The sequence below is a fragment of the Amblyomma americanum genome, chromosome 1 (genome assembly GCF_052857255.1).
Source record: "Amblyomma americanum isolate KBUSLIRL-KWMA chromosome 1, ASM5285725v1, whole genome shotgun sequence".
Lineage (NCBI taxonomy): Eukaryota > Metazoa > Arthropoda > Arachnida > Ixodida > Ixodidae > Amblyomma > Amblyomma americanum.
The window spans coordinates 335,863,043-335,879,339 of NC_135497.1; the positions used below are offsets into that span (position 1 = coordinate 335,863,043).

Consider the following 16,297-nt stretch of genomic DNA (forward strand, 5'->3'; position numbering starts at 1 on the left):
TACCAAAATGAGGTGTCTATACTCCTTTATTACAAAGCAACAATAACACAGCAGTAATCAGGGCAAATGGCTAAAATAGCAAAAGCAAATACAACCAGCAGTGAACACTATGACTTGTATTGGATATGCATACCAAAATCCATCATGAAAAAGATTCCAGTACAGGGCTTCAAATATATCAGTCATTTGAAACTGACCATTAGTATGCAAGCCTCAAGCAGGTTAGAATTGTGAGAGTTACAGTAGCCAGTACTTGTCAGGAACACATGAAAAGAACTCAGAATAAAGTTGTTGAGTATGCGAACATTATTATGCAGTGTTATTATATTTTGCAGTGTTGAAAACCTTAAGTGAAATCATTAGGAAGCATGCGACATCTAACTTTACACTTACCAAAAAGACTAGGCTGGGAGCTGGTGTAAAATGAGTCACATTGATCATGGCGAGACAACTAGGCAGGTGTCCCTGTCTTGCGCCAACAAAAAATAGGCTGTAAGGAAGGAGTAAGCTACAGTCAGTCATACAAAATGGAGAACAATAGCAATAGTACAGCAAATTCAAAGTTTTTGTAGAGAAAGGCATAACACTCCACTATCCCACACTATTCCTTTAAAATAGTTTGGTTTATGGTTTGGTTTATGGGGGTTTAACGTCACAAAGCGACTCAGGCTATGAGAGACGCCGTAGTGAAGGGCTCCGGAAATTTCGACCACCTGGGGTTCTTTAACATGCACCGACATCACACAGCACACGGGCCTCTAGAATTTCGCCTCCATCGAAATTCCACCGCCGCGGCCGAGATCGAACCCGTGTCTTTCGGTCCAGCAGCCGAGCGCCATAACCACTCAGCCACCGCGGCGGCTATTCATTTAAAATAAAAGGAAATGGAAACACCAGAGTTGTAGCATAGTTATAAGAAGAATGTTCCAATCATAGTAAAGCAAAGTAAATTAGTCCCAGTACCATAGTGAAAAGTCAGAAGGAATAAAAAGACACAATATAATATACGAGTTCACCATTGTGGCGAATGAAATAACTCTCATAATACCATACAAGCCTGCCTTCTGCAGCTCAATTATCACAAGTATCGGGTACAGCAAGGGTTTTTTTATTACCAGGTGACGAGCCATAACTAGGCTACAACAGCTGCCATATATCGCATGTTTGCAATTATAGTGCCAGAATAGTCTGTGGCTATGAAGCCTGCTTCTTTGTTGAGAGCCCTTACTGACTCCACTAATAAGCGCTGCTTAAAGTTTCTTTATATAATGTACATGCCACAAATGTCCAAGAAAAAAAAAGCTTATGCATTAAACTTGCAAAGTTGCATCAATAACCTTGGTAGTGTGGCAGTATAAGTCAACTGAGTGAATAACTCTGAAGCTAGCTGCACGCAAACAACGAAACCCACAAAGCTGCCAACCACATGTTGAAAACCCAGAAAACCAAAATTATTATGTTAAGGCACAAATCGCACGGCTTTGTGATGATATCACAGTCACCATACAAACATGCTAGGAAATTTTGTTGTCCAGATCCATAGTACAATGTGCATTAAAATAAATATTTAAACTTTAAATAAAGACCAAAGGCTCCTATCTGTTTTACTTTTTAAAAACGTCCATATTGACAATCAGCCTGCATTTTTGTAGCATGCAGGGCATCAGCTCAAGAGAAAAAAAACAAAAAAGTAACATGCAGGACAACGGGGACTAACAACAACTTTACAGACATGAACAATGTATATAAAGGCAATATAACGAAAAACAGAAAAGGCTTTAAAAAATGTCATTTTCTGTACCTAAGTTTTGTGAAATTCTTTTTGACTGTCAAAGAAAAATATATATGCTGCTGCTCATGTTAATAAAACTGTTATTCAGCAACATCCTGTATTACTGCCACATGTGCAGCGTTCCTTTGAAGCTGATGTTTTTCACTATAAGTACCAAGCAGCTCAGTTTACACCCATCTTACATTTTTATAGCCTCTTTCCATACACAATTTCACCCACCGGGATGATGCGAAAATTCCACCATTGAGGCCGCCAAATGTAGACAGTGCCACAGAGACCGGCATGATCCACGACACCACACCAAGAACCTTTTCTCCAAATGTCTGCAATGCAAACAGTAGGTCCAATAATAAGAATAAACCTACAACATTGAAGTTAACATATGTACAAGGAAAAACGTGATGCACTTATAGCTTTTCTTGTCACAACCATGCACTGGCTTATGTATAACCACATTGTTATGGAATATGCATTAAAAACAAGGTACCTTGACAGCTGCATTTTTTTACATATACTAATAACAATCCCATGAATCACATCTAAAAGGCATTCCACAAATACTTGTGGCAGTTATGAAAAGTGAATATGGTGAGAATTTTTGGAACAATTTTTTCGCACACATCTGCTCAACTCTTTGCATACCATGCTCACTGCCCATCATTGGCCCGTTAACAATGGATGCAAACGCCAATTTCAAATGCTTTCGCACGATTCCTGGACATGCTGATCCATATGCCTTGAGGCTAGAAAACTACAGTTTCATTTTCTCTTTGTTCTGTCTTTTTTTGGCATAGCAGCACCTTTTGAACCACTTGAGAAACAGCAGTGTGGAAGTATTTAGCGAGGTTTTTTAACAGTGATTTGTTCTGAACGTATCTTTGCATGTATGTCCATGTACTTGACACAAACAGTCAGCAGATGTGAACTAACGCCGCAGTGAACCTAAGTCCAATATGCATTTTTATGCATCTTTTATTTCAGTGATTAGTGACGACAGAGCTAGTCATGTACATGACTTAGCGCCAATTAACATAGGATAATTGTGCATGGCCGTTAGGGCAACAGGAATGTCCACGTAACGAACATTGCAAATAGCATTCTTCTTCGAAGTCAGTATAAATAAGAGTAATAAGAGCAATTTAGAGTGCGCATCAGACGTACCTACGTAGTAGAGCGCGAGAGAATTTCTACAACTATGCTGGTTTCAAGCGCCACGCACACCGCTGGCAGAAACTGATGAACTGATGAAAGTATGGCAGAAACTGATGAAGGGGGTTTTCTTGCCTCATTTGCATGTGTATTTATGCTGCAAAGGGCAGCTGCCCGCCCTTTGCAGTTAGAGCTGTACTGCACATATCTGAGCAAACAAAATCTGCAGTTCTAAAAAAAAAAAAAGGCCGCCACCATCTGGAAGACGAAGTAACGAGTGTTAGCTTTATTGACCCCGCGTAAAAACGAAAGTCTTCCGCATCCAGCGGGGCCAGTGAAGAAAACCCTGAGCGGTTCGGAAAAAGTTTCCACTTAGCGGAGCGATTGACGCCTAGTGCCATTTATCAGAGATTACGATGCACGTCTACCCTTTGTCAAGTTACACCCCCTCAAGATAAGTTCCAAACAGAATTTGCTGCGTTTGGGGCGGTCAAGGTGGGCCTAGAATTCGGCTTGCGGTGTGATATGGTAACGCTTTAATTAGTAATTGCATGTATACAATGTTTACCTAATTTTTAATTATGGTTTTATTTCTATACAAACACCCATAGGGTTTTATTTGCCTACCAAATTAGGTACGAAACTGTACCCGGATGGGTGCCCCTTGTCGGAGTATATATAGCGGAACGAACGCATACATTATACATGGCGCTTCAAGTCTCAATGCAAGATGTGCTGTTTTCTAGTTGCTGCCACAGATGGCGCTGTGATCTCAGTGTGATAGCGGACCCCACGAAATCTCTAAACAAGATGAGTAAGAGCTAACGCAATTAAAAGCATGAGCACTAAACCTAATGAAATCCCACTGGTTGTCTCTAGAGGGTTCTAAATATAGAGCATACTGATCTTGAGTCTATAGGCTTCACATAACCAGCCACTCTCAGAAAATAAAACTTTCTTAACGAGTTCTTGCAAAGAAGTTTTCTAGATCTTTTTTGGTGGAGCACTAGCAGGCATATAACACCTCTTTTTGCTCCATTGTCTGCAGAACATCTTAAAATAGATTTCTTCTAGACATTACCACATACTTTTGCAGACGTTTGTTACACGTTGCGTAGCCCTTCCTGTGTTTTGTGGGAATGCAGTTATTTTTCCTACCTCGGGGTAAGAGTAATATGTTTCTCTGAAAAATGCTTCCCCATGCATAAGGTAGCCAACTAGACATTATCCCGATTAACCTTCCTTTATGCCCTTTTCCTTTCTTGCATTACTTCTCATGTACAAGGATTTCTGCTGGTTTCTAAAAAACTGCATATCACATTTTTCCCCTTCACAGCTGTTCCCTTCTTACAAGATAGCTACTTAACACAACGAGCAGTACATAGCACACATGGTGAACTCTATTAATGTACTCAAATCACAAATTCCCCCCTTTTTTTCAGTAATGAAATTATTAGTAGCTATACCCAGTCATACCAAGCTCACAAAAAATAATCAACCAATATAGCACTCAATTCAATATGAATGTTCTACGGTATATGGAGCCACAAAGATGCTTTGAAAATCCTCAGTACAAAGGATAATTTCAACGTAGCATCGAGGCTTGGTTTAATAAAATTCAACAGCACGAGAAACTGCATGCACTTAATGCTTATACTATACAGCAAATTTAAACAAAGCACTTCTTAGGAAAAGTTATTTGCAGGTAGTACTACATGCAGTGCGCATCAAATTTGAGCTACCATACTTTAATTCTAGCTCATGTGGCAGCTTTCTCACAATACAGTAATCAAGCACGCAATTATCAGCAGACATTTATAAGGAGTCAAAATATTTTTCAGAATATGTGCCATTTTTCATTAACTTAGCAAGTAAATGCAAGAGTAAGCTAAGAAATATGATGAACTTCACTTCAACAAGTTGCTTCGGATGAACTGCACTTACCACAGCCACTGCATTTGCCGACTGAACTTCGTCAGCAGTGAGGACCACAAAGTATGAAATATTGGCAAGAAGATAGATGATTGTCACCATGGGTAATGAAATGTAGATGGCAAATGGCAAGTTCCTGAAGAAAGAACACACATATAAGCATAGAACAAGGTATAGTCATGCAATAACAATAACAAGCTCTTCAAGTTCTAAGGCAGTACTTGAGCTAGAGGGGTACAACTGCCTTAAACCCTACAACTGACTTAAACCTTACAAATGCCTTAAACCCTACAAATGCCTTAAACCCTAAAAATGCTTTAAATGCTACAAATGCCTTAAACCCTACAAAAGCCTTAAACGTACAATTGCCCTAAACCTACAATTGCCCTAAACCTACTTGCAAAATTTCCACAAAAAGGAGGAGAGCGCAATAGAGTGAACCCCGCTGAAAAGTTTAAGGGCTACACAACACTTGGCCTGCTAGCTGATAGCCGAGTCATGATCAAGAAACAGTATCTTGGTACCCGGTGCTTTCCAGTGCACTCATGTAGCATAATTTGCCTAGCAATGAGATGTTGCTTTCAAAAGAGCACTAGCATGCATAACTGTAACCACGTCTGTTCCAGAACTTTGAAGTGTACTATCCTCTTCATAAAATTTGTACATAATGTACTGATGTGAAGTCCACAAGTATCCACTGTTGTCACATATTCAGGTGTGCACCTTAGGGTAGCTGTCTCACGGACAGAATTATTTTGTAACTGAAATGCACTGAATTTAAACAGGAATTCAAAGTTGCCACAAAAATAAAACAAAAGCACTTGAATAAGCAGCCATAGTGAGCATGGTTGCTTGGCGGGCTAGTTGGTTCATATCTAACATGTGCTCTTTTCACTCTGTCTGTCGTCGTCCCTTCTTGTGGTTCGCGCTGCAACACATGTTAGATAGTGAGCAATATTTTGTAGATGTCATTGCTTAGTGCTAATATTCATGTTGTACCACACTAATTCTCTTTACAAACAAACTCAGGAATATAGCCACCAATTTCGCTCTTGGCAAGTATAGCATGTAACAAGTAACCCTGATGCGAGTAATACAATTTTCGTAAACAACTGTACTCCTTCCTAAAACCACCTAAAAAAAGAAGTGAAGGAAGACCCCCCCCACAGCCCTAATGTATAAAACAGCAACTGCTTACACAACACAACAGCATGAAAAAGTGTTAATGGAAGATACTGCCAGTGTATGTGACTGTGCGTCAAGTTGTGCTTACTTTACTTTTACTGTTTGCATATACCCAATGACATGAAAAGTAATATAAATATATTTTAACAGGCAACACCAATATTAAACTACTCTGCAAACTTCAAGAAAGGATGTCACTAGCATGTTCAATGAAGACGTACAATAACACAATGTTAGTTAACAAACATAGAAACAGAACTAAGATGGAAATTTCTGAATAAATTATTTCGTGGCCTCATGCACTCAAGTGTATGTGCCTTATCTTGACATAACCTAAAAACTTGGGCAACGAAATTTCATTCATTAGTCTTGAAATATCAACACTAATGGTAATCGTGGATTTCTGACTTACAATAGCATGAAAAAACTAGCAGCACATGCCAAGTACTGACGTGCAATGCTTGTGCACGCTTACGAAGAAAAAAAAGGCAAATGCCAACAACGAGGCACTATTTGGTAGAGTATGTGACACTAAACACAAGCTATCACTGCTGAGTCACTGCTGCTACGGGCGCACATTTCCACTAACTGAATGAACGATATGGATCCCAGCATGTTTCAATGACATTCCTCGCATAAGGTTACATTTACAGACTGTACAAGTGTCACATATCCATTGCACTTGACAGCCTCTTCTAAAGAAGCAAACTGCAACAATTATAAAAAGATGCTCAACAGCATAATATTAATCAGACATCACTACCCATCTAAATATTCAGTATCTATGAGCGATACAAAAAAAAAAACAAGATGACATGGCAAGAAAAGATCATCGCATCAAAGAATAAGTCATGATCTATTAGAGAGCATAACACACAAATAAAAATAAACACCTGAAGACAAGAGCATTTATAACTAATGCAAGGTTTCCTTATTTTTCTTTAATATTTGACTCCTTGCAGCAAAGTTTGATTTTTATGCAAGTCCTGCACATTTAGTTTTGATTGGCAAACACTCTGTGCACGTTTGTGGCATGGGCCGAGGCTGATTCCCGATTACTTTCTTTTGCCCACAATGCATACTATTTTCACTATCGCCTAACCCTGTAACCACCGATCCCAATTTCTTTCAGATCTACAAGATACCTCTAAAACACTAATATGAGGCAACTTGATCAGCTTATTATAAAAATAAATTGGGATGTGATAACTACAAGAACCATAACATGCCTGATATTGCTCAAATGACAAGTGGCCCAGACATATGTGCACATGGATCAATTTCTCTGACTGCTGTGTAGCAGAAACAGCACAAGCTGTGCAACCTCCAAGGAAACAAAAACTATAGCATTTTTTACAATGCTAATCTACAGCACCCGTACTATTTCCGATCACTGGTGCAATGTTGCTATCAACCTCACACATTCATCAGTTATGCATAACTGATCCAACCATCTACCTCATAATGCATAAACTTCAGGTGCTTCACAACCAATTGAATTTGAGATGTAAGAGCCCACATATCTAATATACATTGCATGAATATACTATATAAGAATGGATGTGCCATTCACAAACTATAAATCATAATTTGCATGCATGTCAGATTCTTTTGTTATTTTCTATAAAAATTATAAGAGAATATTTATCGGCTTAATACAGATCTGAAATACCTGCATCAGGCCTTGTGTATCATGTCAGGTTTACTGTTTTTTTGGTTGCAAAGTCACCTATATCAGACTAATCAGTCTTGTAGATCTGTTAGATTCATGATAAACCCTGCTATACAATCTACAAACAGATCGATTACAGTTGTGTGAATGTTCTAGTAATATTTTGGTATACATTGTTGTAGTGCTTAATTTTAACAGAAAACTACGTTAGGATGTTTTTTCATCGCTTGAAACAACCAAAAAATTATTTCAGAGCTACCTTGGTTACCACAGTAACACATTTACAGGCCAATACAGCTATTTGCAACTTAATGACCTAACTGCTCTTCCACCTGACATTCGTTAACCACAGTGTTCCACAGAATCTCCAGCATGTTCAGTAGCAGCATCTATATATTACATCAGTTAAACATTATTTGGATGGCTACATTGCAGTGCATGGTACCAAGCTTTTCTTTCGTTTTTTATAAAGAGTGCTGTGGATGTCCAAAGGATACACATAATACCTGCAAAGTATGCCTTCTAGACAGTCTGTAAATGATGGATGAGACTCACATAATGAAAGAGAGTATACTCTTAGCTTGAACAAAAGAAACACACATACCTAAATGGATTCTTCAATTCCTCTGCCACAAAGTTCAGATAGTTGCTAGAATAATACGAGAACAATATTATAAAGCATTCAACACAAGTCTGGGCATCATAAGCCAATATAGAAAAGCATGCTGCTATATATTAAGTAATCCAAATCTGAATACCAATAAACTTGAGCATTCTTCTAATGCTGACGTTTATGCAGAGTACTAGGTACAATTCCACCATTCACACATTTCTAAAGAATTTAATAGCATGGCAACACATATTCAATGTGCCTAGAAAGGGGTCGCTCAGGTTTGTTGCCGCAAACAAATAAGGATAAAGGAGCTACAGTTCTGCTAATAGGTAAAGACACTTTTCCAGCTTACCATCCTGCATAAGAAAAAAGCCCTGCATAAAATGACAAACAAATGAGTCCAGGATCCGTTGTTGTCCCTTCAAACATGTTACTGAGGTTTCCTGTGTTCCCTGCAACACACAACAGACAAGATTGCCAGCAAGGTCTGAAATGGGCCATGTGGTACGCAACTCAAAAGCAAAGAAATAATGAACACAAGTTGCAATTAATGACACCTGTCATCTCAAAAGAACAGGGTACTTCAGCATGTGTAAAGAGAGAAAAAAAAGAAGACTTCTCTACAAGCTTTTCTAAAAATAGTGTTTCGAGGCAAATGGAAAAAATAAAGTTCACGTGGTGCCACCTTGTGTTTGCTGCTTTGATAAAAGGAATTCATCTTGCAAACGATGACATTAGTAATTATGGCCTCTCCTACTTGTGCTATCAGTGCCTGCCTTCCTCACTCTGTAGTATTGGCAATCACTTCATTCTTTGCCTTCCTTCAAGACTGCCATGCAACTCATAAAACTGCCCAAAACAGAGGCAGAAGCACACCTAACTTATTAGTTTGACTTTGAGCAAAGCAAGGTGAAAACTATATGGCATTCACCTGTTTTTTAACATAAAACACTCTCTTAGGAATGGTTATCATGTGCAAGCAATCATATTACAAACATACAATGAGTGAGGTCTTTTTTTTACACCACTTCAATTCCTTTATTTTTATGGACTGTCAGTGTACCTGATCAGCAGCATCACCCAAGCTGCACTTTATTCATGTAATGGTGTGTATAAAACATTGCTATTCCTATTTACGTAAGAACATCACATAAAAGAAGAGACTCCAGCATGGTAAGTATGGGCGAGGAGGCTAATGCGACGCTGCTGCAGAAGCATATGGCGTGCGTGACGCAGCCACATATATAGCGTCATTGTCACTTATGCCTGCACCCATACTGAAATTTTGTCTACATCCACAGAATATGCTTCCTTTTCGTGTCTTCCTTCTTATTAGTGCGTAAGCACTAATGTCCGATGGCTACCAACCTTGAGCACAATCGTCCGTTGCCTGTTCGCAACTGGTCTAGCGCAAGCGCTCTGTACTGCGGCACTGCCCGCTCATCGTCGTCTTCTACGTAGCACAAATCCGTGCTTTCACACTAATTCAAATGTAGTAAACATTCTCTGCAGTCTTTAGCCGCTTTCTTATCATACATTATTTTCACTCCGCCAGTTTCATCAGTTCGGGAGACTGAAATATTGCTCACCGACAACGCCAATGAGACAAAATCATGCTTCATTAGCCACCCCACAACAAAGTTTCGTTGATGAGAAGGCTGGAGAATGTGCTGCGACAGTGATTACGAGCGAGCAAAAAGCGAACCTACCTTGAGCAAGGTGCACAAAGCCCGCAATAACGATGATAACCAAAGCGATGACCTTGGCAAACATAAGGGAGTCTTGCACAAATGTTGCCCATTTGACGTTGTAGCAGTTGATGAACGTGAGCAAACCTAAAAGCAAAAAAAGGGTGGGGGAGAGAAAGCACAACATGAGCAAGCTCCACACATACACAAAAAAAAAAACAGTGTGTATGCAGAGGGCATGAGAATGATTATGGATGACAAAATTACTGTTAATTATCATGATGCAAAGGGGAAAATGAGTCATCTGTCAACAAACAAGAGGCATTGAATGCCTTGCTCGCAGTACAGCGGAACGCATGACCGTATAGAAAGAGGAAGCCACAGTTTCACACTAATCATATAGCATAGAAGAAGATTATCAGCACACAGGCTCCGGATGGGAGTGCGGAGTTGGTGGCTCTGCTCACGAGACTCCATGCATCAAAATGCATGCACATAGACACATGCGAGCAGTGATCAATCCGCGTATTTGTCTCGCAAATAAGCTATTGCTCATTAGTCTGGTTGACAACAACTAAGACCAACCTAGAAAAAATTTACCTTCTGCAAAAGAAAGCTATACGTCACATTGCTAATCTTGATTACCTAAGCCACACACGGCAAGCTTTTGAAACATTCAGTGTGTTAAAAATTCAAAGTATGTATGAATTCCGAATATTGCTTTCATTTCATCTGTCGTCATCCTTTAGGTCTATGATAGAAGGCACTGCGCTACTGAAACAGAACGATCACACTGTTAATACTCGCAACACAGACACTTGGTTAGTTCCCCATTTTCGCACTGACTATAAGTTCCAAGCACTACAGCACAATCTTCCAGTAATCTTAAATAGATATAAAGACATAAATAACCCTACTAAGAAAGCATTGCGTGAATTATTTCTTCAAAAATAATTCGTCACGTATAATTCGCGCCCAAGTACAGCTGCTCCCTTGTATCTTATGTAAATATGTTTTCTGTATTTCCCTATTGTAATTTATTGATGATTTTGTGCTTTCTGGCTGTCCTGTTTTTTGTGAAAACTGTAAGCTGACTATGTGTTCGTTTTTTTTGTGTGTGTATGTAAATGTTCTCAACAAAGTCTGCTTCTATGCCTTGTAACGGCTGCCTGGGCCTCGTCAAGCTGTATACCTACAGCTTTTAGTCCAGGCAGCCGCCAGAATTTTCTGGAAAATAAATGGAATTGAATTGAATTGAATTGAAGCTCAAAACGACTGCTCATTCCTCTTCCTTGAACAGGGGCGGTACGCACAGCACACACGCACTCTACACAGCCCCGCCGAGGTGACTCAGGGGTTAGGGCGCTTGACTGCCGAGCCCTAGGATGCGGGTTCGATTCCGGCTGCGGCGACCGCGTTTTGAAATTAATGCCAAGCTCTCCACTACAGCGCACCATATAAAGCCCATCTATTTTCGGGACATTAAACCACATATACCATACATACCACACACGCGCTACACTAATTCGGTTTGCAGCTTTATGCAAGCACGTGCGCTGCACGCCTCGCATCATGAACAGAAACGTGTCCTTCATTGCAAGCATTTAGCGCAGCCTGCCTGCTGCGACGACACCTATGAACCCACCTCACACGTCACGTGCATTGCAAATAAGCACAGATTGTACAAGGTATAATCATCGAAGATTTCCAATATTAATAGCTGATAGAAAAACCTGAGATGCTTCGCATACTAAATGGCATAGTGAAAGCAGCACAAAAAAAAAAATCACACGAGAGCTAGAGGACAGGACAGGGCTGTCATGTCCCCATAGCTTTCTCGTCCCTTTTTCACGCTACTGCCACCCCGGAATAACCCCCCCCCCCCCCCCCCCCCCACCCTTCACCCCAACTCGCTATTCTCGTTAAATGACTTGTTATTCGCTATAGCACTGACAGATGAACTGGGTCGGTATAGAAAGCTAACGAGATTCTAGCAGACCGACTCGCGACGTATTCCATCCTGACCCAAGAAATCCAAAAACAGAAAGGAAGTAATTTTGAATTCAGGCATCTCACGAAAGTCATTATCGGAGCACCATCAAAGTTCAACCGTCCGAACGGGACACAGTGGCTGTACAAACTAACGTTCTTGGACCAAGGCCTTGGTGTAAGAACGTTTTGGTAGAAACCTTCGCGCCGCCGACTTAGAAACAAACACACAGCAAAAATGCCCTGGATCCTTACACAACACAAGGGCAGCGATGAGCATGACTGCCGATGAAGGCGGATGACAGTCCACATCATCGTAGAACGGTCGCAACACGTAATTAGCAAATGTGAGCGCCACAATGGCATTGCCAGCCGGCTTCACTATAACCAGCATGGTCCAGAGCTGAAGGAACGCGGGAAAAGGTCCGAATGCCGCCAAGATGTAGGCGTAGTCGTAGTCTCCTCCCGACTTTGGAATCATGGTGCCGAGTTCGGTGTAACACAGCGCGCTGATCAAGCAGACCAGGCCCGTCAGCACCCACACGACCAAAGCCAAGCCGATGGATCCAGCGTAACGGATAACGCCGGCGGGCGACACGAAGATTCCAGCTCCGACAATCGTACCGACAATCATTGACACGCCATTGGAAAGGCCGAGCCTCTTCTTAAGCTCCACGGTAGATGTCCAAGTACGGTCTACCGGAAGCACATCTTGCTGGATAGAGGGGCCCTTTGGCAGAAGAGGCGATGTTTCGCTTTGGAAACCGTTCTCGGCCATTCTTCAAGCAAGCGGCACAGCAGGACGCAGAAAGTTTGTACTACGACAAAACCCGACTTTTCTCGCAAGGAACTGGTACGAAGGCCGCAGCGATAAGGCTAAGCACACAGCACTGCAAGCGCCAGTGCCGGCCCTCTGGATATGACGGACCAACCACGCACATGGAATCGACAACACCCAGGGATGCAGTTCTTTCTGCACAAAGATGATCTGCTTCTCTCGCTCTCTCCCTTCTTTCCCCTTCCCTTCTTCGGTTTATCCCATCTGACTTACGCTCCATCAGCTTCGCTCGTGGTTAAGCCCAGGCAGTAAAGATTATAAGCGATAACGCCGTGAAATTGCTCGAACGGCTGATGCGCCCATTTGCCGCGTGAGGAGCCAGCACGCCACTGCAGCGGAACGCCGGATGAACAAAATTATATTGCGGGGAACATAGTATCACTGACGCGACGCCAGAAAGGAAAAAGCGAACATTCACCTGTTTCTCACTGACTGTCAGCTAATTTTGTTTTGTTTTTTAGAAAACATTTTCGCTTTTTTCTTTCGCGCAGTTTTTATGTCGCGCCAACACATTTCAGGACAAGCATTTATTTTTTTTTTTCTGGCTGAGCTCTCTTGTCAAGCCAGCTTTACCAAAAACTTCACCGTCATCAACACCTCCAGTCGTAGAAAAAGGCTTAATTTATGCACACGTGGCTGTTCCATGCTTCCACCACCAGTGGCCCGGTGAGCGCTTCGCGGACAGCTGTTGCAAAGCCGAGCGAACACCACTTAGTTCAGCCTCAGTAGCCTTGGTACGTTAAAAAAACCCCACAAAACCAACCATTTAGTTCAAATTCTTCGCTCGCGGTAAATAGTCCCCCCCCCAAAAAAACCCTGAGCTTCACGAGAAATGGTTTGCGTCATTGGCATACATCTATAGCTAACATGGAATAACGAAGCCACTGACAGAAGTAATTTTACAAATGTCTGGCATGAATTAAAAATTTTCGCCACTCAGGATGCGTATCCGCTCAACACTTGTTCCTTGCTTGTTCTGCGAGGTAATATCAGCTCCAAATACAGTTTTAAACAAGTTACATCCAAAAGCTTACTGTAAAGTCACAGTAAAGGCACCTATCCGAATAAGCACTCGGCTTGAAAACCGCTGGGAGCCGGTTTTCAGCGCGCCACCGAGCGCGGTTGCTGGGCGGCTAATCAAAACGGCGCTCGCATGAGCTCGGGCGCATGCGCAATGAGATGTCGCGTTATCGCTGAGTGCGACGAGCAAGCTGCACCTTCACCACGGTGCAGTTATTCTTACACCGTGACCTTCGCCAATGGTTTCACTCCTTGCCCACGATTGAAACGTTCTCGCTGGGATGATGTCGGATTTTTTATATCTGCAATGAGAACAACGCGCTTCACCACTTTCATGCCTGAGGCAAAAAATGACACCTCAGGTTTCCATCATAGGGTTACATGTGTACGCTATAGCAGCGTCAAATGGGGGTGATTGACCAGGACTGTACGCAGTAGGCGACTTCATTTCACTAAGGTGTTCCGCAGTCCATATGCAGCGATCTTTTAGTGTATCCTGGCCCGACAACGCCATGCCGGCCCTCAGGAATGACCGCGTACCAGTCCATTTCGCACCGACGGTCTTGGGTTCGATTCCTGATGCGCTGAAGCCTGTGTATTTGTATCCTGCAACTCCTGTGGCTGAGCGCGCATGTAGTTCTACTCTCTGGCAAAGCATTGCTGAACGCGGTATTTACTTCCCGTGCAACGTAGGCCAAATAAACACCTGCTAAAAAGAGAGTACAGCATCCGGTTTGCATTTTTTTTCTGTATTTAGTTTTTAAAGTGGCATTCGGCGGTATTTGGCCGGTTTCAAACACGGCTAGGCAACTCTCGGCGGTAATATCGCAGCCGCGCATTACCAGAGCATGCTCTGTACGCCGTCAGTTGCGTGCCCATAAACTACGCCATCTCATCGGAACGAATCCGATGCCCAGTCAGGCCTGCGCGCGTGTCAGCGTGTCCACTTGCAGAAGGATGCAACACGGATGAGAGATGCGTATGGCGGAAACTGCGCAGCTATACTATACAGGGCGTCCCAGATAACTTTAGCCAGGGTTTTAAAATACGCCGAGGCACTCTAAGGCTACGCGATCAAATGCATACTGCTGGCTATTGTACGGAGCATGTCACGCTATTTTTATATTGTGCTTAATTGCGTAGTTAGCAGATAATAATTAACAAATTTTGCAAGCAACGGAGATAGGCGAAAAAGGCCAAAGTGAAAGTTGTAGAGCGGTCCGCAAAACTTCCGTTTGAACACATTTAACTCTCCATCTACTACGTATCAGCTTTTTTTCCGCTGGCTGCAAATGCCCGCGAAATGCAAAAAAAATACCACATGACATGCCGGCTTGCGCACCGCGATTGAAGCGCTCTCAAACGTTCCGGATAGGAACTAACAGATCTTTTAGCCCCGTGTGTTGCCCTTTGAAAGGGCAGCGATGCAGCAGCTGGCTGTGCGAGTTACGCCAGCGGTACGCTTCGCTCGCAGCACTTGATGATAGCGACAAGAAGACGCAGTCCTTATCGCTTGCGCCCCCGTAATCGCACAGGCAGAGCACGCGTCGCAGCCCTGTTACTTTTTAAACAGCAGCACGCCCGGCTAAATGAGCTGTTCGTTTGTTGGGCGCAACGTTTGAGAGCACTGCAGCCGTGGCGCGCAAGCGGGCATGTCACGTGGTATTTTTTTTTTGTATTTCGCGGGTGTCTGCAGAGAGCGAAAAAAAGCCGATCCGTAATAGATGGAAAGTTAGACACTGTTCAGTTCGACGTTCCGTGGACCGTTCTACAACTTTCTCATTGGACTTTTCCGCCTATTTTGATTGCTTGCGGAGTTTAATTAATCTTGACTAATTGTGCAGTTAGGGCCAATACAAAAACAGTGTGCGTTGCTCCATACAATAGCCAGTAACATGCAATGGGTCGCGTCGTCTATAGTGCCGCGGCATATTTTTAAACCCTGGCTAACGTTAGCTGGGACGCCCTGTATATGGTGGGAAGCGTCGTCGGTGCACAAACTGAAATGAAGCCGGTTCACGCTCTCTGCTATATATTCCAGTGGTTGTAATCGCGTCGGCAGTGCGACACCGGGTCTATCAAAAAAAAAAAAAAAAAAAATCTTAGGGCACTTAAGTCTGCTTATGTGGAGGAATGCGAAAGCATGTATTTTGAGGAAAGGAAAGGACACAGTAGCTCCCAGATCTAGACATCTCGGTGAGCACCTCAACTGCTTGATGCGCATATGTCGTCGGTCCGAACCCCGGTCGCAAGTCTCAGAAAGCATGCAACTGAAGATGCATACGTCATTGGTCCGAACCCCTGTCGCCAGCTATAGCTTTCAACTTTACTAAAACATGTTAGATATATGCAAACAATGCTATCACACCAACCAGAATGCTGTACGACGAACAGTCGCTCGAAATTCGAAGGTCAACTG

General features: G+C 42.4%; 1 protein-coding gene across 1 annotated transcript in view; it reads right to left on the reverse strand.

Annotated features, from left to right (window-relative positions):
- LOC144115522 (Y+L amino acid transporter 2-like) overlaps positions 1-12,813 on the reverse strand; it is a 28,965-nt gene extending 16,152 nt beyond the window's left edge. The window contains exons 1-7 of the mRNA XM_077649933.1: positions 12,276-12,813; positions 10,053-10,178; positions 8,696-8,795; positions 8,335-8,379; positions 4,886-5,009; positions 2,012-2,115; positions 394-490 (exon numbers count right to left, since the gene is read on the reverse strand). Coding sequence (XP_077506059.1) covers positions 394-490; positions 2,012-2,115; positions 4,886-5,009; positions 8,335-8,379; positions 8,696-8,795; positions 10,053-10,178; positions 12,276-12,798 — 1,119 coding nt within the window. The 5' untranslated portion in view covers positions 12,799-12,813. The remainder of the gene's footprint in view (positions 1-393; positions 491-2,011; positions 2,116-4,885; positions 5,010-8,334; positions 8,380-8,695; positions 8,796-10,052; positions 10,179-12,275) is intronic.
- Between the last annotated feature and the right edge of the window lie 3,484 nt (positions 12,814-16,297).